An 18,843-nucleotide genomic window follows, 5' to 3' on the forward strand; every position below is an offset into this window, starting at 1 on the left:
TCATAACATGACACACTGACTTCCCTTCCCATCCTCACCCCTGAGTGAACTGTGAGCCTTCCAGACAGCACCGTGTGGATGACGTCACCCTTCTGACAGCTACGCAACTTTCTCAGTTTGAGCTTTCCTCGGTTTCTACCTACCAATATGGTAAATATCGGTAGTTAGAGCCTATGAAACCAAGAGCTCTTTGGGGCCCTCCACAATTTTTAAGAACGTAAGGAGTAAAAGTTCGAGAACCAATGTACTGTTGAGATTTACCCCCCACCTCGTCTGCAACATCACACAGTGAGGAGCCCCCCGTGGGGACTAACGTGGCCTGGCCATTCTGGGGGACACGACGGAGTCAGGGGTGCTCACAAGGAAAGAGCAAACGCTCTGTGGATCGTAGGATGTTAGGGCCAAGCCATGGTTAAATCTACAGCCAGAGTTCTGACAGTGGTCACCTCCGGATGGCAGGAGGTAATAAGGGCAGACTACGGTCCTACAGGAGCAAAAACACACTGCCTGTGCCTCGTGCACAAAGGGACAACCATGTCCTTCACAGCACGGCACGGCTGCTTCTAATTCACACGCCCCTCCTCCTCGGATCCATAACCCTGCAGGAAGAGACCACGGCCCTGGCCACATGCTGGAGCTTGGTTTCCAAGATGATGAAACTGGGCCAGGAAGAATTCATTCCCAGGCCTCACCACCATCTGGAGTGTGTTGGTCAGCACCAGCACAGGTCATGCAAAGACCAATGGAGCCACCACGCAGATCCTCTGAAACCTACTACAAACCAAGGAATTAAAATGTCCTTTACTCAAGAATTCGCTGCTTTCACCGGCCAGGCTTCTCTCCCACCAGCACCACAGCACCAAATCTCCACCAAAGAAGGCACCCAGGACCATGGGTGAGGCTGGCTAACGCGCCCTCCAGCTGCTTTTCCATGCCACTGGAGGAGGTAGCTCCAGCCCCTCGAGCCTGAGCTCCACACAGTAAGAAATCTGTGGGTTACAGACAGATAATTCTCAGTAGCCCTTACATCAAAAGACATCTTGCAGAATTAACCTGTGCACTGTTTACCGAAACAAATGTTCCTTCCAGATGTAAATATAATGCAAAACTCCATATAGCCTTTAATACAAATGAAAATTTAGAGAGAACACGTGGCTAAACAAAAGAAAATTAAGTTACCCATTTTAATGTCAACAGAGAGAAGTGTGTGTATACAGCTGAAACACAACAAGAATGCTAGAACTCAGAATCAAAGATTACTGGAAAGAATGTTTGCACAGCAAAATTCTTTTCCCTTTGAGACTTAAATGCCCCACCATGCTGAATTTTCCTGACATTTCTGAGGCTTTGAAGCCGCAGCTAACGGATCTGAATCATCTGGGCAAAACCATGTTATAGTGGCATGTTACTGGAAAGCCGAGAATAGAATGCTAAATATATAGACACACACCCATCCCAGGCACTTTTGTAGAAAATGATCAAAGATGAAACTAGATAAAGTTGTCTGTAACAGAGTCAGAAGGAAAGCAGCTCATCTCCAGCAGGGAAGTATAATACATAGACGCCTGGAAGTTAACATAAGAAAAACACAAAAATAGTGCCCACCTTTTATTAACAAAATCAAACCTGGCCTGCACATGAACTCAGCTTACTGAAACACTTGACCCAGGCTTGGTGCCGGCAAAGAAAGGCTCAGCAAGAGCCCTCCTGGGGAATCTGTCATGCCTGATCAGTGAGCCCCACCACGGGGGTGACAGCACCCACCGCTCACCTGCGGAGGGAAGGGGGACAGTGCAAGGCCATCACAGGCTCCATCTGTGCCAGCACCCTTTTTTCTTACACAAGCATGCCACTCAGAGCCGCATTCTGCTTTATTTGGGTTGGCAGTTTAAATACCAACAGCAGGGTGGCACCACGGCTGAAACACCGAACTAGGTCAGCCTTGGCCTGCCTCGGGAGCTCCGGGAACCCAGGCCTCGGCTCCATCTCCCCAGGACCATCTTGGGTGCCGGGATGGGAGGCCCTAGAAGGTAAAGGCCTCGGGCAGTCAGCATCCCTCTTCTGGCCTTGGAAGAGCTTCTCAGCATCTTTCTCTTTAATAAACAAGAAACATCAAGTCCTCCATGGCTTTCAACAGACACCCCTTGTTTGAGAACTAGAGAGATACTAAGTTACAAGGTAAAATGAGGGCACCTACACCTCCGCAGCTTAGTCAGCCACAGCCGGCCAGGCAGGCAGACAGGGCCAGGGGCCAGGGGCCAGGATAACGGAGAGCTGGGAGTCAGAGAGCAGAAGTTAGGGGTTGGGGTTTAGGGACCAGGATCAGGGCTGAGGTTCTGGGGTCAAGATTCAGGGACCAAGGTTGGGGCCAGATTTGGGGACTGAGGACTAAGGCTCCAGGGTCAGGATTTGGGGACCTTGGACAGGGATTAGGACTGTGGTTAAGAGACCCGGGTTCAGGCACTGGGCTCTGGGGTTTGGGTTCAGCCTACAGAGTTTGGAGGCCAGGGCTGGGGAACTAGGATTCCAGAGTTCAGGGTCCCAGAGTTTGAGGCACTGGGGTTTGGAGGACCAAGGTTCAGGATCCAGGTCCCGGGGTTTGGGATTCAGGATCCCAGTCCAGATCCTAGGACTCTGGGATCAGAAACGGGGATCAGGGTCTGGGTTCTAGGGTCCTGAGGCTCAGAGTTCAGGGCTGGGGTCCAAGGTCCAGGCGGGGCTCAGGGTCAGGGCGAGGGGTCAGGGTCAGGGTCCCGGGGCTCAGAGTCCGAGCTCAGTGTTCAAGTCCAGGTCCCGGGATACTACTCAGGCTGAGAATTGGGATCCAGGGTCCCGGGGCTCAGGGTTTCAGTGTCGGGGCTCAGTGTCCAAGTTTGGGTGCCGGGACTCAGGGCTTGGGGCTCAGGGTCGGAGTCTCGGGGTCCCAGGTCTCAGAGCTCAGGTCCGGGGTCCCAGGTCTCAGGGTTCAGGGCCGGGGTCCGGGGTCCCGAGGCTCAGGGTCTAGCTCCCAGGGCTCAGGGCCGGGGCCGGGGTCGGGGTCGGGGCCGGGGGCCGGGGGCCGGGGGCCGGGGACCGGCCGGCGGCGGCACTTACGTCGTCGAAGAGCGAGCCCACGTTGGCCGTGACCAGCAGCACCGCGGTGCCCGGGGCGGCCGCCTTCCCCGCCATCGCGGCCTGGCCGGCCGGGGTCTCCGCGGCCGCGGCGTCAGCTGCGCCGGGAGACGGCCCCGGGGCGCATCGCGGGCTCGGCGGGTCGGGCCGGGCCTGGCTGGGTCCGGCCGCGCGCGCGCTCCCTCTCGCTGCTCCGCGGCCCCGCGCCCGTCGCTCTCCGCCTGCGCTCACCGCGGACCGCGCGCAGCCATTAGCACCGCCGCCGCCGAAGTTCCCGCAGCGCCGCCGCCACCGCCGCCGCCGCCGCCGACCGCGGAGGAGAGTCCCGCCCCGGGCCGGGGGCGGGGCGTGCGGGGCGGAGAATACGCAGGAGGGGCGAGCGGAGCGAGGCGTGTGGGTGGGGCTTGAGGGGCGGGGCGTACAGGGCGGGGTTTGAGCAGGAGGGGCGAGCGGAGCGGGGCGTGTGGGCAGGGCTTGAGGGGCGGGGCGTGTGGGCGGGGAATGCGCGGGAGGGGCGTGTGGGCGGGGCGTGTGGACGAGGCTTCCCGGGCGGGGCGTACGGGGCGGGGTATGCGCAGGAGGGGCGTGCGGGAGGGGCGTGTGGGCGGGGAATGCGCAGGAGGGGCTTGCGGGCGGGGCGTGTGGGCGGGGCTTGCGGGCGGGGCGTGTGGGCGGGGAATGCGCAGGAGGGGCGTGCGGGGCGGGGCATGCGCGGGAGGGCCGTGCGGAGTTGGGCATGCATGGGAGAGGCGTATGGGGCGGAGCATACACGGGAGGGGCGTGCGGAGAGCGGCGTGCGCGGGAGGGGCGTTCGGGACGGGGCCTGCACGGAGGGGCGGGGACGTACGGGGTAGGCGGGGCCTATCCAAGTGGAGGGGCGGGGCCTGAGGAACCAGGCGGGGCTTGCTGGCCCGGGCCGCATTCGGCGGCGCTCCTGTCAGTCAGCCGCGCCTGCGTGCCAGCCCCGCCCCATCCCGCCCTGCGCTGCGGTCGCGCACTGACTCCGCCCTCCGCACTCCTACGACGAAAAGGCCCGGCTCCCAAGGCGCCTCTTGAACTGGCCGCGCGGCGGTGCGCAGTGCGGACCGACTTCCTTGTCCCTCGTAGCCGGAACACGTGGCCCCCATAGCTCACCGCGCCGGGCCGCACATGTGAGAGGAGGACGAGGACAGGCCGAGTTCCCGGCCAGGGCGGACCGGAGGTTTTATGCACTCCACAGCCTGAGCCGCCCGGACCTCGGCGGCGGGGAGGGCGGAGTCGGCTGGTGCCCGGAGCCTGGAACCGCTGCCCTCCGCGACTGGACTGCAGGCCCGTAGTGCTCGGAGTCTGAGAGCTATGCTGGAGAAAGGCAACGGGCAACGGCCAGAAAGAATCGTAACGATACGTTGTATTCAATCCGATAGATACGAGTATCGTTCGACATGTAACCAGCATCCAAACGCTGCTGGTGGTTTGTTCACACCGAGGCTCGAAATCGCACCTGACACCCGAGCACGTCCCAGTTCGCACAGGCCCCAGCGCCCCATAGCCTGGCCTCCCAGTTGTGCTGCATAGGATCAGGGCCGGAGAGTGTCCACGAGAAGAGGCAGACCCCTGCCGGCTCACCCGCACCCTGGGCTCCAGCAAGGCGGCCTTCAGCTTCTAAGTGAATGGCAGTGCCCATTCCGAGTGCCATTACGAGATGTGAGTGCTGTTCTATTAAAGCAGGCGATAGACATAGCCTGCCTGCTGGGCTGTGGGGAGGGACGTTGGGCAGGCTCTGTGGGCCCCGGCCCTGCTAAGAGAGGCATCACCGCTGCATCCTGCTTAGACCGCTCAGCTTGACCACCAAAACCCTTGTGATTTAGAAACCAGTGTCTAACTCATTCAGAAGATGTGGGCAATGGACTGAATTGTGTGCCCCCAAAATTCATAAGTTGGGTTGAATCCCCAAACCCTAGTGTGGCTTTATGTGCAGATGGAGCCTATAAGGAGGCAATTAATGTTAAATGAGGTCGTAAGGTGGGGCCCTTTTCCAATAGCATTACTAACCTTATCATAAGAGACCCCAGCGCACTCACCCTCTTCCCACACCCTCCCACCCTTGAACAGAAGATGGAGAAGAAGTCATGTGAAAGGCAAGAAGTCTACAAGCCAGGAAGAGAAAGCTCTCCCAAAAACAAACCCTGAGGGAACTTGATCTTGAACTTCTGGTCTCCAAAGCTATGGGAAGTGAATTCCTATTGTTTAGGCTGCCCAGTCGATGGTATTTGTTCTAGCAGCCTGCTGAGTAATACAGCATCACTTGTTTTACTTTTTTACAAAATCAGCATGTGCCAAAGATACCCTTCATGGAGACTGACGCCTGGAACCTGTTTCCTAAGAAGTGGTGTGGCCTCCTCAGCTCGCCTCAGGCGGTTTTCCCCTCACACTGCTTGGCAGAGAAACACCCAGCACTCCCGCACACACACGTGTGTGCACACACACAAACTCGCTTACTCTGACTGTGCCTAAATGGGAGGAAACTAAACCAGAGAAAACCTAGAGAACCCCTAGCCCTGTGCCCCTGGCATCCCTCAGCTCTCGGGGCGCCCTTGCCAGGCACCAGACCTCCTGGCTTCTCTGCACCTGTGCCCTCATTGCTCCAAGATGTCACTTCACCCCTGATCCTCTCTCCACAAGCCACCAACAGGCCTCCACACCTGACGGATGCTTTTCCCTTCACCGAGGAAGGATTTGCAGTCGGAGATCTAACCACTGAGTTGGCAGGCCCGCCGACATCTGTGCCTCCTCCGTCCTGCCACCCCCTCCTGGGTCATGCCAGCAGCTCACAAGCACGCTGCCTGTCTCAGATCCTATAAAATCCTCCTTTGCCCTATACCCCTTTGCTGCAAAGCTCATAGAAGCCGACCAGTCTTTGCCCCAAGTGCCAGCGGGCCGCTCTTCTAGACCCTCAAAGCACGCTGCTTCTGCGCACACCCCGCTGGGCCCATCCTCGCAGTTAGCACTGGCCTCCTAATCCAGCGGCCCGTCCCCACCCCTGGTGCCTGCTGATCTTCCAATATGATTGACTCCCCTGACTGCCTCCCAGGAACGGGGACGACCGGGATGTTGGCACTCCGGATCCTCCCCCAGCTTCCCACCTCTCTCAGCCTCCTTTGCTGGCTCCTCCTGGTGCTCCACCTGAAGTCCCGGGGTGCCCATGCTTGGTCCTTGCTCCGCCTTCCTCTGGGTACTGCCGAGCTCGTCAGACCCACGCCTGAGACTGTACCCACCTGTCCGGCTGCTGCCCTGGGAAGGGCCATCTCAAACACGGGGCAGCAACAGGTTCCTGATCAGCCCACTTCCTCCTGCCGCTCACACTCCACAGTGCCCGAGTAGCATCCCAGGGGCCTCTGGCTTCTCAGGGCCTTGACTGCTGTCTCTGGCTCTGTGCCCCAGAGGTGACTTGACTGGCTTCTGCTGACTCTTCCGGCCTCTCAAATGCCCCCTTGTCTGTCAGCCCCCCGCCCACCCGCCACACCTCATGCGCTCCCCTCCCTTGCTATTCTTAGTGGAAACCAGGCCCTCCTTCCCCCTCCCCCACCACACAGGTGCAGACTGAGAGCAGGGCCTCTGAAGTCTGATGGAGCCTGCCACAGAGAAACGCACGGCAAACCTGTGTCACGTGGATGGATGACACGTCAGAACCATCACCAAGCCCGGGTCCAGGACTACCCCACCTTCAGAGAGACAGTACACGCTGACATCACGGATGTTAAAGCCATGTTCATAACATGGTGGGTAACAGGGAAGCTTACTTGTTCTTGATGCCCTTCATGACCTTTGGAATGTTGTCCCATGTCTGTGTGTTGCCTTTGCCAAAATAATAATAGTAAGTTTTGCAGAGGCTGCTTACTCGGCTTCAGGAGAGGCCTGGCCCACCTAGCATCTGGATCTGACCCTTCAGTGTGCAAGCGCAGAGGAGGGGAGGGAGAAGCAGCCAGAGCTGTGACATCAATTCCTCAGAAGGAGCCAGTCTGCTCCAACCCCCTGAGCCAGATGGTTTCTGGGCTCCCAAGAGGGAGACTGACCCAAGTCTTTTGTTGAACAGCAGTATGCTGTCAGCTTTTTTAAAATGACAGCACGTTACCACTTAATGCCACATCGTTACCTAGTTTAAGATAGTAACCAATTTATTTATGGATTGGGCTTATCAGATAGCTGAGAGGTTTACAGGTGAGATTCCTGTCCACAAGCTTGCTTCTGAGTCCTCTTTCAGCAGATAGGTGAGTGGATAGATAGATACATGGCACTTTTTAGTTGCAAAGTGTGTTTCAGTCATTTAATAATCAATCTGCAACACTCCTGCCAGGGTGGCTCAACCTTATTCCTCTATATATAAAATCTCTGGGTTAGATGACTCACTCACATTTGTTTTCTGTAGGCAGAGAGCCTGGCTGGACGCGTAGGGGAAGGAATCCAGGGCTCTGTCCTCTTCGTAAGGGGCTGGACCCGGGCACTTTAGCCAGAGGTGTTTGTGCCATTAGTAAGTTAACTGGCAGCTTATGACTTTACCTCACACTCGTCTGGGAAAGGGAGGTTTCTTTCCCTCTGACCTATTTGTATACTTTCTGCATTAGGCAGCTCAGAAACGGCTGTCGCTTTGCAGGCGTTGCTTGTGTGTGAGGTGCTTTAGAATTCTTTTTCTTTTTTCTGGAAAGAGTGGCCCCAAGCTAACATCTGTTGCCAATCTTCCTCTCGGTTTTTCTTCCTCCCCTAAGTCCCAGTGCATGGTTGTATATCCTAGTTGTAGGTGCTTCTAGTTCTTCTATGTGAGCCGTCACCACTGCGTGACAAGTGGCAGGCACGTAGTGTGGTTCCGTGACTGGGAAACAAACCTGGGCTGCAGATGCGGTGAGCACTTGAACTTTAATTGCTAGGCCGTCAGCGCTGGCTCTGAAATTCTTATTTCCAGTCCTCATAGCAGTCTTAGGAGGCATGTGTCTCTGTTTTACAGATAAGAAAACCAAGGCTTCGGGATTAAAAAGCTGGCCAACTTCACACAGCCAGTAGGTACGGGGCCAGGAGTCCAAGCCCAGCAGGTCCCCAACAGCACCATGTGGCCTTAACCTCCATCCATCTGTTCAATCACTTATCCATTCGTTTATTCATTCAGCAACTATCTATTGAGCACCTGCTGTGGGCTGTGGACTGCTCTAGAAGCCGGGGATAAGATGGTAAATGTCCTCAGGAAGCTGAGATTCCACAGAGAACAGGCAGGAAGTGAGTGCAGGGCCACTCTCATCAGGTGGCATTGTGCCAGATTACTGAAACTTCCTTACAAAAGTCACGTGCTCGCCAGAGGATGTCTGAAAACCATTGAGCTGTGTGTAGAGCATGGCAAGGAAGGGTGCCACTCATAATTTCACCACAAATAAACTGAGCACTGGTACTGGGTTTTGTTTGTTTTTTGTTTTTGCTGAGGATGATTCGCCCTGGGCTAATATCTCCTGCCAATCTTCCTCTATTCTGTGTGAGCCGCCACCACAGCATGGCCACTGACAGACGAGTTGTGTAGGTCCGTGCTCGGAAACCAAACTTGGGCCACTGAAGTGTAGTGTGCCAAACTTAACCACTAGGCCAGAGGGCTGGCCCTTGCTGTTAATGATTTGATAGTCCTTCTGTCAAGTATTGTTTCTACTTAGCTCCTCACTTAGCACTCTGGGCGTGCTATCTGCACAGTTTTGACTCTTTTAAACCCAGCATTATAGCGTAAGTGCTTTCTGACACACTGAAAGCTGTCTCTGGAAGCTCTTGGGGAGTGTGGAATAGTCACCCGATAGGCACATTGTGACTTCCCTGGCTGGTGACACCCAGCACTGTAAGTTTAGATTGTTGCCAATTTTGTGTGATCAGGTCAATGGATTCAGAAAGGGCATATGACAAAATTTAACATCCTTTTTATGATAAAAACTCTCCAAAAACTAAAAATAAAGGGAACTTCCTAAATCTGATAGAGGGCATCTATGAACAATTTCCAGCTAACATCTGGTGTGGTGCCGACAGACTAAATACTCGCCTCCTGAGTTTTGGAACAAGGCAAGAGCGTTCGCCCCTTCTATTCAACATGGAAATAAAGATCCATCTGTGCGATGAAACAGGAAAAAGAAATAAAAGGCAGACAGATTGCAAAGGAAGAAGTAAAACTGCCTTTGGTTTCAGGCGACATGATCACCTCCATAGAAAATCCTAAGGAGGGGCTGGCCGGTGGCGCACTGGATAAGTGCACACGTTCCACTTCAGTGGCCCAGGGTTCACTGGTTCAGATCTCAGGTGCAGACATGGCACCGCTTGGCAAGCCATGCTGTGGTAGGCGTCCCACGTATAAAGTAGAGGAAGATGGGCATGGATATTAACTCAGGGGCAGTCTTCCTCAGAAGAAAGAGGAGGATTGATAGCAGATGTTAGCTCAGGGCTAATCTTCCTCAAAAAAAAGAAAAAAAAAAATCCTAAGGAATCTACAAAAATACTACAAAATAACTGAATTTAACAAGGTCACAGAATACAAGTCAATGTTCAAAAATCCATTGTTTTGCTGTATATTAGAAATGAACACTGAAAAATAAAATTTTAAGTCATTTCCATTTATAATAGCATGAAGATTATAATGTGTAGAAACAAATGCAATGAAAGATATATAAGACTTATCCAGTGAAACCTATAAAACGTGGAGGATTAAAATTAAAGAAGCTCTGGGGGCTGGCCCCGTGGCTGAATGGTTAAGTTTACATGCTCTGCTTGGGCAGCCCGGGGTTTGCCAGTTCAGATCCTGGGCACAGACCTAGCACCACTCATCAAGCTGTGCTGTGGAGGCATCCCACATAGAAGAACTAGAATGACTTATAACTAGGATATACAACTATGTACTGGGGCTTTGGGGAGAAAAAAAAGGAAGATTGGCAACAGATGTTAGCTCAGGGCCAATCTTCCTTACCAAAAAAAAAAAAAAAAAGCAGACACATTTATAGGGTCAACTGATTTAGATAAAGGTGCCAATTCAATGAGAAAAAAATAGCCTTCAACAAATGATGCTCGGATCAATTGGATATCCACATGAAACAAAATAAACCTTGACCCTTAACACACACAATACCAAAATTAACTAAAAATGGATCTTAGACCCACACACAAAAGCTAAAGCTATAAAACTTCTAGAAACATACAAGAATATTTTTGAGATCTTGAAGCAGGCAAAGTTTTCTTAGAGAGGACACCAAAAGCACTACCTGTAAGTGAAAAAAAGAAGGGTAAGTTGCATTTTATCAAAATTTTTAAGTTGTGCTCTTCAAGAAATGCCATTAATAAAGTGAAAAGGCACACCAAGAGCTATGCTTTTTTCCCTCCAAAGTCCATCAAGAGAGTGGAGGGAATAAAAGAACTGTGGTTTACACGCACAATGGAATGCTGCTTGGGAAAGAACACCGCCCCGGGCCATCTCAGAAACATGGTGCTGAGGAAAGGGCGGGACACAGAAGAGGACGTGCTATGTGGATCATTTATGTGACATTCTAAAAAAGGCAATTGTGTTTACCGTGACAGAAAGTGACTCAGAAGTTGCTGGCCCCTGTGTGAGGGGAAGATCGAGCACAAGGGGCATGAAGGAACCTTCTGGAGGGGAGAAAAATTCCCAGTCCTTATGGTGCGGGTGTTACATGGGTGTATGCATTTGTCAAGACTCATGGAACCGCCCCCTCAACACAGGTGCACTTTATTGTATGAAAATCATACGTCAATAGGTTGATCTTAAAAGTTTGAAAAAGCAAATGAATTAATAAATAATGTTTAGGTACATCTTCATTTCTTATGCACAATAACATAAACCTAAATCCTCTAAAATCAGAAAGTGGTTTTTTAATTCATTTATTGGCATAACCTGAACTGAATTAAGGCAAAACAGAGTGTGTAGGTGCCCTCTTAGTGGGAGTATCCATGTGTTGTTTCCGAAACACTGAATCGTCTGGATATGGGGTTCTCCCCAGACCTGCTGTGTGTGCTGCATAATATATGGGATGTGCAGGCTGTCATCTCTCTGGAGTCTAGAGGAAAAGCTGAATTCTAAGGTACGTCTGGTCCCAAGGGTTTCAGGTAAAGATTGCGGAGCTTTAATTACAACAATACCCGAGAAAACAGGCGCATTCAGACCACAGTTTGCTCCTCAGAGAAGGCATTCCGAGTGTCTCCTGACTCGACACACAGTAGCAAGAAGCTGCTCTTCATTACCCTGGTGCCCAGGCAGAACCGATGCTTTATCGGAAGCTGTGGAACTGTAGGCCCGCGGGCCTGGCGCACAGCAGGCTTCCGGTCCATCCCCAGCCAGGGGAGGAGCGGCGAGGGAGGCAGGGGCTGCGCACTGAGCCGGCTGGGCGGGGGGTACACCCTGCCCCCCAGCACGGAGCCTCCTTCCCCAGGCACCGAGGGGGTGTCAGCAGCACATGGCTCACACCCCCTCTTCCCCCGAGTCCACCAAATGAAACCCGGTCCTCCATGGACGTGAGTCACCCATCGGGGGATGGAGGTTCTAATGTCACTGTCCACATTTCGTGAATCCTCAATAGTGAGAGCGTAGCTCTTGGAGGGAGAGCCCTCGTCAGCAGCTGGACTTCCCGTCCTGCTCCCACAGGCTCCCCACGTCTCCTCGTCTTGGTTTGTTCTTAACCCACCCCATAACATTCATGGTGCCCAAGACCGTTCCTCACAGCTCTGAGGCGGCCCCGTCCAGCGTGGGCCTTGCAAGGGGGACCCCTCGAGCGCTCGCTCTGAGAACGCTGACTAGTCCTGACCTTTGCTTGTGGTCCTACTGGGGAATGAGTTTGTTAGCGCTGTTTTCATCCCACTTGACTTGAAAGGAAATTAAAGAGCGAATTTTGATTTCTCGTGGCAAAATCTTAGCTGCCTCTCTGGCCAGATGCATGTGAGAGCATGCGAGCCCTGCTCTCATGGGTAAGGCAGGTAACTCCTGTCCTTCAGCAGAAACAGACGGTTGACAGGGCCAAATTCATTACGTAAGGTTACACAGGCAGAAAATGTTGGCACATACTGTGATTCAGGGGAAGAAGTGCTCGTCACCTCGACATGGGGGCATCTACGGTAGACGGACTCGAGCGACACCACCCCTGCTAAGGGGCACATCCCAGGCCCCACCTAACCCGTTGTGGCCAAAAGGACAAATTGGTTCCAGAATCACTGAGAGTCCTAAATGAGAACTAAAACAAAGTCAGGAAAATCCTACAAGGATAATCTCTGAGTTGGCAAAGCTCTTTTAAAGTTGTCAAAGCTTCTGATGTCATGTCAGTTCATTTTGAGGGTGAAAGTGAGAATGCTGTCATTTTCTCCTGATGACCCAGTTTTGAAGAAGAGCCGATGCTCTCTCCGATAATCAGTGTTGCTGGTGTTGGTCATCCACAGCCTCTGTTTTTCAAGGGTTCTCAACTCAGCTGTAATTTCTATTTTGCAACTTTCTGTTTATGAGATCAGCTTTGTGAAGATTCATTTCCATTTTCCATTGTTCAAATCTTCAGAAGACTTCAAAAATATCCTAACTTTGTTTTAAAAGAAAAAAAACCCCACAGGTATCTAAGCCCTTAGTCAACAATATTTCGTGAGCACGTCTCTGCTGTGCTCTTCTCTCTGAGGTCTGTGTAGAGTGGGTCCTGTCAGTTTATTTGTTGGCACATATGGAACATATGAAGACTCAGTATGAAGACTTGAGTACTCAGTGGTAGTGAATGGATGGACGAAGCAGGTGAACACATAAGTAAATGATCTCGCGAGGTTGAAATGGTTTAGTGAGAAGATACCATACTATCACATTTTTATATTATCCCGAGTAGTGGCCTGTTCAAAATTAAATCTCACTACTTATATACGTTATGTACCTCTCTATTAAAATTAATTTGTCAGTGGTTTGTTTTCGCCAATCAACTACATCCTTGCTTTGGTGGATCCTGTAAATAACTCACTGTCCGCCGTATTGTGGCCTTTGTCATTAAGGAAAATGGTAGAAGTTAGAGCCTCTTGCAGTCAGCGGCCCATGACGGTCAATAGCTTCACGTGCCGTAGAGAAGTCTGGGTGCACTGGACTGAGTTTCGGACATTAGCTTTGGCAGTTGATGGTCATTTTTCTCTTTCGGTTGAGAGCGGTTTAAGGACAGGTTGGGTGAGAGGGAAGGCGGGACTGAGGTTTTGATGCTTCCTGGAGACATTTCACGTGGGGAATTTGCTACTGAAAGGAAAGAAAACAGGAGATCCTCAGAGGAATGGGGAGAGAAGGTGTTGTAGAGTGGGGACAGGCATCGCCTGCGGGAGAGGGGATGGGGGGGCGCCTCGGTCCAGGGGCAGCCAAAGGCACGCTGGCCTTCCTCCCTAGAAGGGAGGGAATCCGCCACTGGCTGGAAATAAGCCCTGGGGGGCTGTGGGAGGGAGGCAGAACCGTGGTGAGGTGGTGGGCCCCACGTTCTTGGAGGCGAGTCACAAAGTGGCAGCAGCACTGGATCCAGGAGACAAGGGGACAAGAGTCCCTCATGGCCACGAGGATCCCAGTTCCACCTGCAGGGCAGACTAGTCAACACACCAGATGAGCCCGTCCCCTTCCAGATCCGGACGGATCCCACGGAACGACCAAATCCGAGCGGGAAATGCATGTCAGCTCTTCTCTGGTGAGTCCCTCGGTGAACGCAGTGTGTCTCGTCACCATACTTATCTCATCGTGTCCAACAACGGGTGATGTCCACGAATGTGTGTTCTTGTGCACAGGCTAAAGCCACTCTGACTATATTTCAGAGCTAGTTTTTCTGAGTTAAAAAAAAAAAAGGAAAGAAAAGGAAAACAAAGAGTTGGTAACTCTGACCTCTGAAATAATCCGAGGACAATTATTACATTACTACAGAACCCCACGTACTTGTGGCTGAATGTCTTTCTGCTTCCTCCCTGTACGGGTCACCCTTTTAAGGTAATCCAAGACACGGGCCTTACTGTTACTGCAAAGGCAATGTGTTTTCAAATTTCTTTCTATTTATTATATAGTCACATGCCATATAGTGATGTTCAGGTCAACAACAGACCGCCTAGACAACGGTGGTCCCGTGAGATCAGTAAATACCACGAAGCTAGGTGTGCAGGGCTCTACCGTCTGGGTTTGTGAAAGTGCACTCTATGATGTTTGCACGATGATGAAACCACCTAACAACGCACTTCTCAGAACGGTTCCCCGTCATTAAGAGACGAGTGACTATATTTACTTATTTCCAGCTGGTAATACCTTATTGCAACAGGTTCACTCCTAAAAACAGGTGTGCCTTGAGGGTAACTATAACTAAGCCACGTAGGGATACCTCCTCACTCATTTACTCTATTTTAATTCACCGTTTGTTCATATCTAAGAATAATTCAAGTCTAATAAGAAAAATTAGTAAAAGCCAAATATTTCGTTTTCTTGTTAGATAGTTCATAGTTTTTGTCTCCTTAATTAAACAGAAATGCATCCTTATATTCTGATATTATACAATGTATTCTTTTATTTTGTAGGAATTTTTCATTATCCTTTAGTTATAGAGTTAAAATATGTTAATATCGGAAACAGGCCTTTCTGTTAATGCAAGATTCTCCTATATCCTTCAGTCCATTTCCTCTTTTTTAATCTTCTGCATAGTCATCAGGAATCTGATTATCTTCCCTCACATATTCAAACCAGTGTGGTTTGTAAACAGAAATGCTACTGATCTAAACATATAATTAACATTCGAAAACTGTTGCTTCTGGTTTTCTCTTTTTAATGATTCGTTAGACATTCTCTTCGATTTTTCAGGCTGGCGATCAAATTAACAGGTTTGAAATGAAGGTTTTAGTGTTATTTAAAGCTAAATTAAGATATACTCAAGAATGGAAAATACATGACAGATTTTTTTCAAACCACAAATAGACTTAATTAAACTGTTTATTTTTTGAAATATGAGTCAAGTAAAATATTTACAATATGTTCTATCATAATTTTTTAAATAATGTACCTTTATTTAAATGTACTTTTGGGGCCGCCTCTGTGGCCGAGTGGTTAAGTTCGTGCGCTCTGCTGCGGCTGCCCAGGGTTCGGATCCTGGGTGCGGGCATGGCACCGCTCGTCAGGCCTCTTTGAGGCGGCGTCCCGCATCCCACAACTAGAAGGATGTGCAACTAAGATATACAACTGTGTACAGGGGAGATAAAGGGGAGATATACAACTGTGTTTGGGGAGATAAAGCAGAAAAAAAAAGATTGGCAACAGCTGTTAGCCCAGGTGCCAATCTTAAAAAAAAAAAAATGTACTTTTATTTAAATAATGAATTTCAAGCAATTCTTTAAGAAGCAGCAGCCCGCCTGACAGTCCCGCTGGCCCGTGAGAGAGGAGGGTCAGCTCCAGGTCTCAGGCCTCGCCTGCACCACTTCCTTTAGTTTTTGCTTGGTCGCCCGGTTTCTTGTGCCGTTGCTAGGTTAGGCTGCCAGCAGTAAACTGCCTGAACCTTAGCAGCAGAGTTGCAGATGGTGCAGTTGCCCACTCAGCAGCTGGTACCCTCACCTTTCACCCTTAGAATGAATCTGGGATCAATTAGTGGAACAACCGTGTTGATTAAAAAATTCATTCAAAACTCAGAGCCTGCTTAGAAACTGCAGATTCCGCCTCTTGCAGCCAAAGCCCAGGAAACAAACCAGACAGGAGTCCCCAAAATTTCAGGGCAAATAAAGAACCTCGCTCCGGTCCCCCATCACGGCGCTGGCACGGCTCACCACCAGCTCTGGGCCAGCTTCTTCTGCCGTCCCTTCCACGAGCTGGGGCTTGACCTGCCCAGGCAGGAAGGCGTTCCTCCCCTCCCCCTCCCCTGGTGCAGGGGTGAGGTCAGGGGCTCCAGGTAGCCCTTCTTCCTCCATCTGGACACCCAAGGCCAGCAGTGCCTTGGCAAGGACCAGGGTGAGGAGGCCACACCCAGATGGCGCTGGCCAGAGACGGACAGAGACTCAGCTTGGGGTGGATTGGGGAGCAAATAGCAGGGCTGGATTTGGGTAGAGTGGGCTCTTCCTAGAGCTCAGAGACCGAACTCGCGGGAAGATGCACTTGGCTACACTTGGCTACACTTGTAAATGCACGCGCACAATTTAGAGAAAGCCCGTGGCCCTGCTCCTGGGTAAAGCTCTGAGTTTCTTCGGCAGGACTTTCTGGACGCAGCTCCCCATCCAAGCCACAGAGCACAGACAGTGGTTCCTGCAACTGCTCCCAGCTCTCCAAGGGCCCTTCTGAGCCCTGCCCTCCCAGGCCGAGCACAGGAGAGAGGCACTTCCTGACACTGCCAGTGAGCACAGGCTGCATGCTCCTGCTGATCCTGCGGAGAGAGCGACATGGACCGGCCTCCTGACCCACCTGTCCTTCATCCTTCAGAGTCCACTGGGCTCCTCCCAGGGACATGGCCTTGGGTGCCCAGCCAGGTCAGGGATGCCTACTTCCCTTTCCTGGCTGGTTTCCTGAACAGCGTGGCTTCTGAGGGGGATGAAGCCAGGGCGGAACCAGCCTCTTTACTGTCTGCTGGGTTCCCTCAGGGGTCCAGGAGGCACTGGGCCCCCTGCCTGCTGGCTGCCTGCTGGAGAGAGGTGTTGACCCCACCTGCCCCTCGAGCCCAGCGGACTCAGGATCTGCTGGATCCCTTCGCTCAGGGACCCCTCTCCCCTACCCTGTTGGCTCCACCTCGACTGAGCACATCCCTTCATGGGGCTGTGCTAGATCCAGGGGGCTTCCTGCCCCGGCTAGGGGGAAGGACAGAGTTCACTCATCGGGGATGGCAATCCATGGGGATGAGACGGACTGGAGCCCCTTCAGCCAACTTCCCCACAATACAGAGGAAGCCGTCTGCAGAAGGAAACAAGAGGCCGCCTGCAAAGACAGCAAGGCTAGAGCCAGAGAGACAGACAGACAGACAGAGACAGGCTGACAGAGCCCGAGAAAGCTGGAGTCTCAGACACAGAGAGACTGCAACGGAGGGGGTCTGGCTACATCACCGAGCCCTGCCTGGAGCCCTGGCGCTGAGCTACCTGAACCAGACTGACTCAGGCTCTGCTGGGCCCTCAGCTCCCTCCCAGCTCCTGCAAGTCGGTGTACTGGGGTGCACTGGGGTGAGGTGCCCACGAGGGCCAGCCTCGTCCCAGCCCTCCTCAGAGGACCCAGCCCAGGGCAACACTCTCGACAGGGTGACCCTCCACACACTAGGGCTCCTTGCGCAAGTTGGGAGCATGGGGACAAAGACCTTGACCATTCGCTTGAGTGACAACATGACTTTGAAGTTTCTTGTGGTGACCAAAATCAGAGATAGAGGGTGCGGGGGGTGGGGTGGTGCTGATGCCGTTCTTTTTGGCCAGAAGCAAAGAACCGATGTTAATTAAGTATGACATGAGATATTCATAAGACCAGAAATAAAACCTTCGTAAGAATAGAATTGAGTCGAGGGAGGAAGGCTGCTCAGTGGTTGAGCCACACTGGTGCCAACACGGAGGGGGTGTGATGGGGGTGTCAGCTCAGTCAAGACGTCCCCTGGATACAGGCAGGTGAGTGTACCAGGGGCGGGGAGTGTGACCAGTCCTGCAGGGAGAGAGGAGGGGATGGATGGACCAGAGCCCAGGGACCACCTGCAAGGCCCATGATCACACAACCTAGGGCGAGAAGGATGGGGAGTAACGCCCCGGCCATTCTTTCCCTGGCTCTCCGGTGGGCTGGACCCATGTGGAGCTCAGCAGGCAACCTGGGATCAGCCTCCCAGCCAGAGCAGAGGCGGAAGGGTGGGCAGGGGTGGGACAGATGGAGAATGAGCATCACCCCCTGCACCCAAGGTCCTTAAGCTGCTCTCCAACCCCTAAGAGAGGGCAGGAGGAAACCCCGCGTTCCCCAGGCTCACGCCCCCCTGCACAGGTTGATGCGGGCCCAGGTCCTCCAGCTCTGCAGTGGGGCAGGTGGCTAGGCTGCACCCTTGCTGGAGGACCCTCCCTTACCCCCAGGGACTCATCCAGGTCAGTAGCCCCTGAGTGATGGCTTCATGCACTGAGTCGGCCTGTGGGGCCTTCTTCTCTCAGGGCAGACTCACGTTGGCCTCATGAGACAACGGATGAACAAACTCCAAGAACCAGTTTCCGTACATCGTTTCCCTGCAGACCCTTCTACCAGGAAGCCAAGTAGAGCCGGGGTGCTGCTGTAGACTAGGCCAGGAGTGTGCCCAGGGCAAGAGTGTGGGATGGCCTGGACGTGGACTCAGCTCCTGGGGTCCTGCCAGCCCCAGCCCTGCCCCGGCTCAGGCAGGAGCTCAGAACCTTCCCTCAACCCTCCTGCCTGTCTGGCAGAAACTTGCTCCCAGGCCAGGCTACTGCCTGGATCCCAGTCCCCCGGCCAGTGGGGCCACACACCCTCCTCCTCGTAACCAGGGTTTGCACAGTGCTGCCCTCTCTGTGGGACTGGCCGGCAAGGCTCTGACTTCCTGGCTCTGGGGCACCTCCTGCAGCCCCAGGCCCCAACAGCATGCCCTCAACTGAGGCATAGGAGGGACCTTCTTGAGCTCCTAGTCAGCTTGAAACTTTCTCTCTTCCCGGCAGGCCCAGTTCCTGCAGTGAAGGGGGTTAGTGAAGGCCAGGGAGTACAGTCCCTGGGGCAGAACAGGGAGTAAGCAGAGGGCACAGCCCCAAGGGTCGGCAGCCCCCGCATGGCCGGCC

The 18,843-nt window shown here is 52.8% G+C and overlaps 1 protein-coding gene and 1 long non-coding RNA gene across 3 annotated transcripts in view; one reads left to right on the plus strand and one right to left on the minus strand.

Annotated features, from left to right (window-relative positions):
• The window catches only part of INPP5A (inositol polyphosphate-5-phosphatase A), a 234,673-nt gene extending 231,235 nt beyond the window's left edge, over window positions 1–3,438 (minus strand). The window contains exon 1 of one of the 2 annotated variants that reach the window (XM_070631482.1): window positions 3,094–3,438. In XM_070631482.1, the coding sequence (XP_070487583.1) occupies window positions 3,094–3,168 (75 nt within the window). In that variant the 5' untranslated portion in view covers window positions 3,169–3,438. The remainder of the gene's footprint in view (window positions 1–3,093) is intronic. The other variant, XM_070631473.1, reaches the window with a different exon arrangement.
• Window positions 3,439–4,161: 723 nt separating this feature from the next.
• On the plus strand, window positions 4,162–9,067 carry LOC139085131 (uncharacterized). The gene is made up of 3 exons (XR_011543214.1): window positions 4,162–4,794; window positions 6,684–6,869; window positions 8,090–9,067. It is a non-coding gene; the product is annotated as an uncharacterized lncRNA (long non-coding RNA).
• Window positions 9,068–18,843: the final 9,776 nt, after the last annotated feature.

The sequence above is a fragment of the Equus przewalskii genome, chromosome 1 (genome assembly GCF_037783145.1).
Source record: "Equus przewalskii isolate Varuska chromosome 1, EquPr2, whole genome shotgun sequence".
Lineage (NCBI taxonomy): Eukaryota > Metazoa > Chordata > Mammalia > Perissodactyla > Equidae > Equus > Equus przewalskii.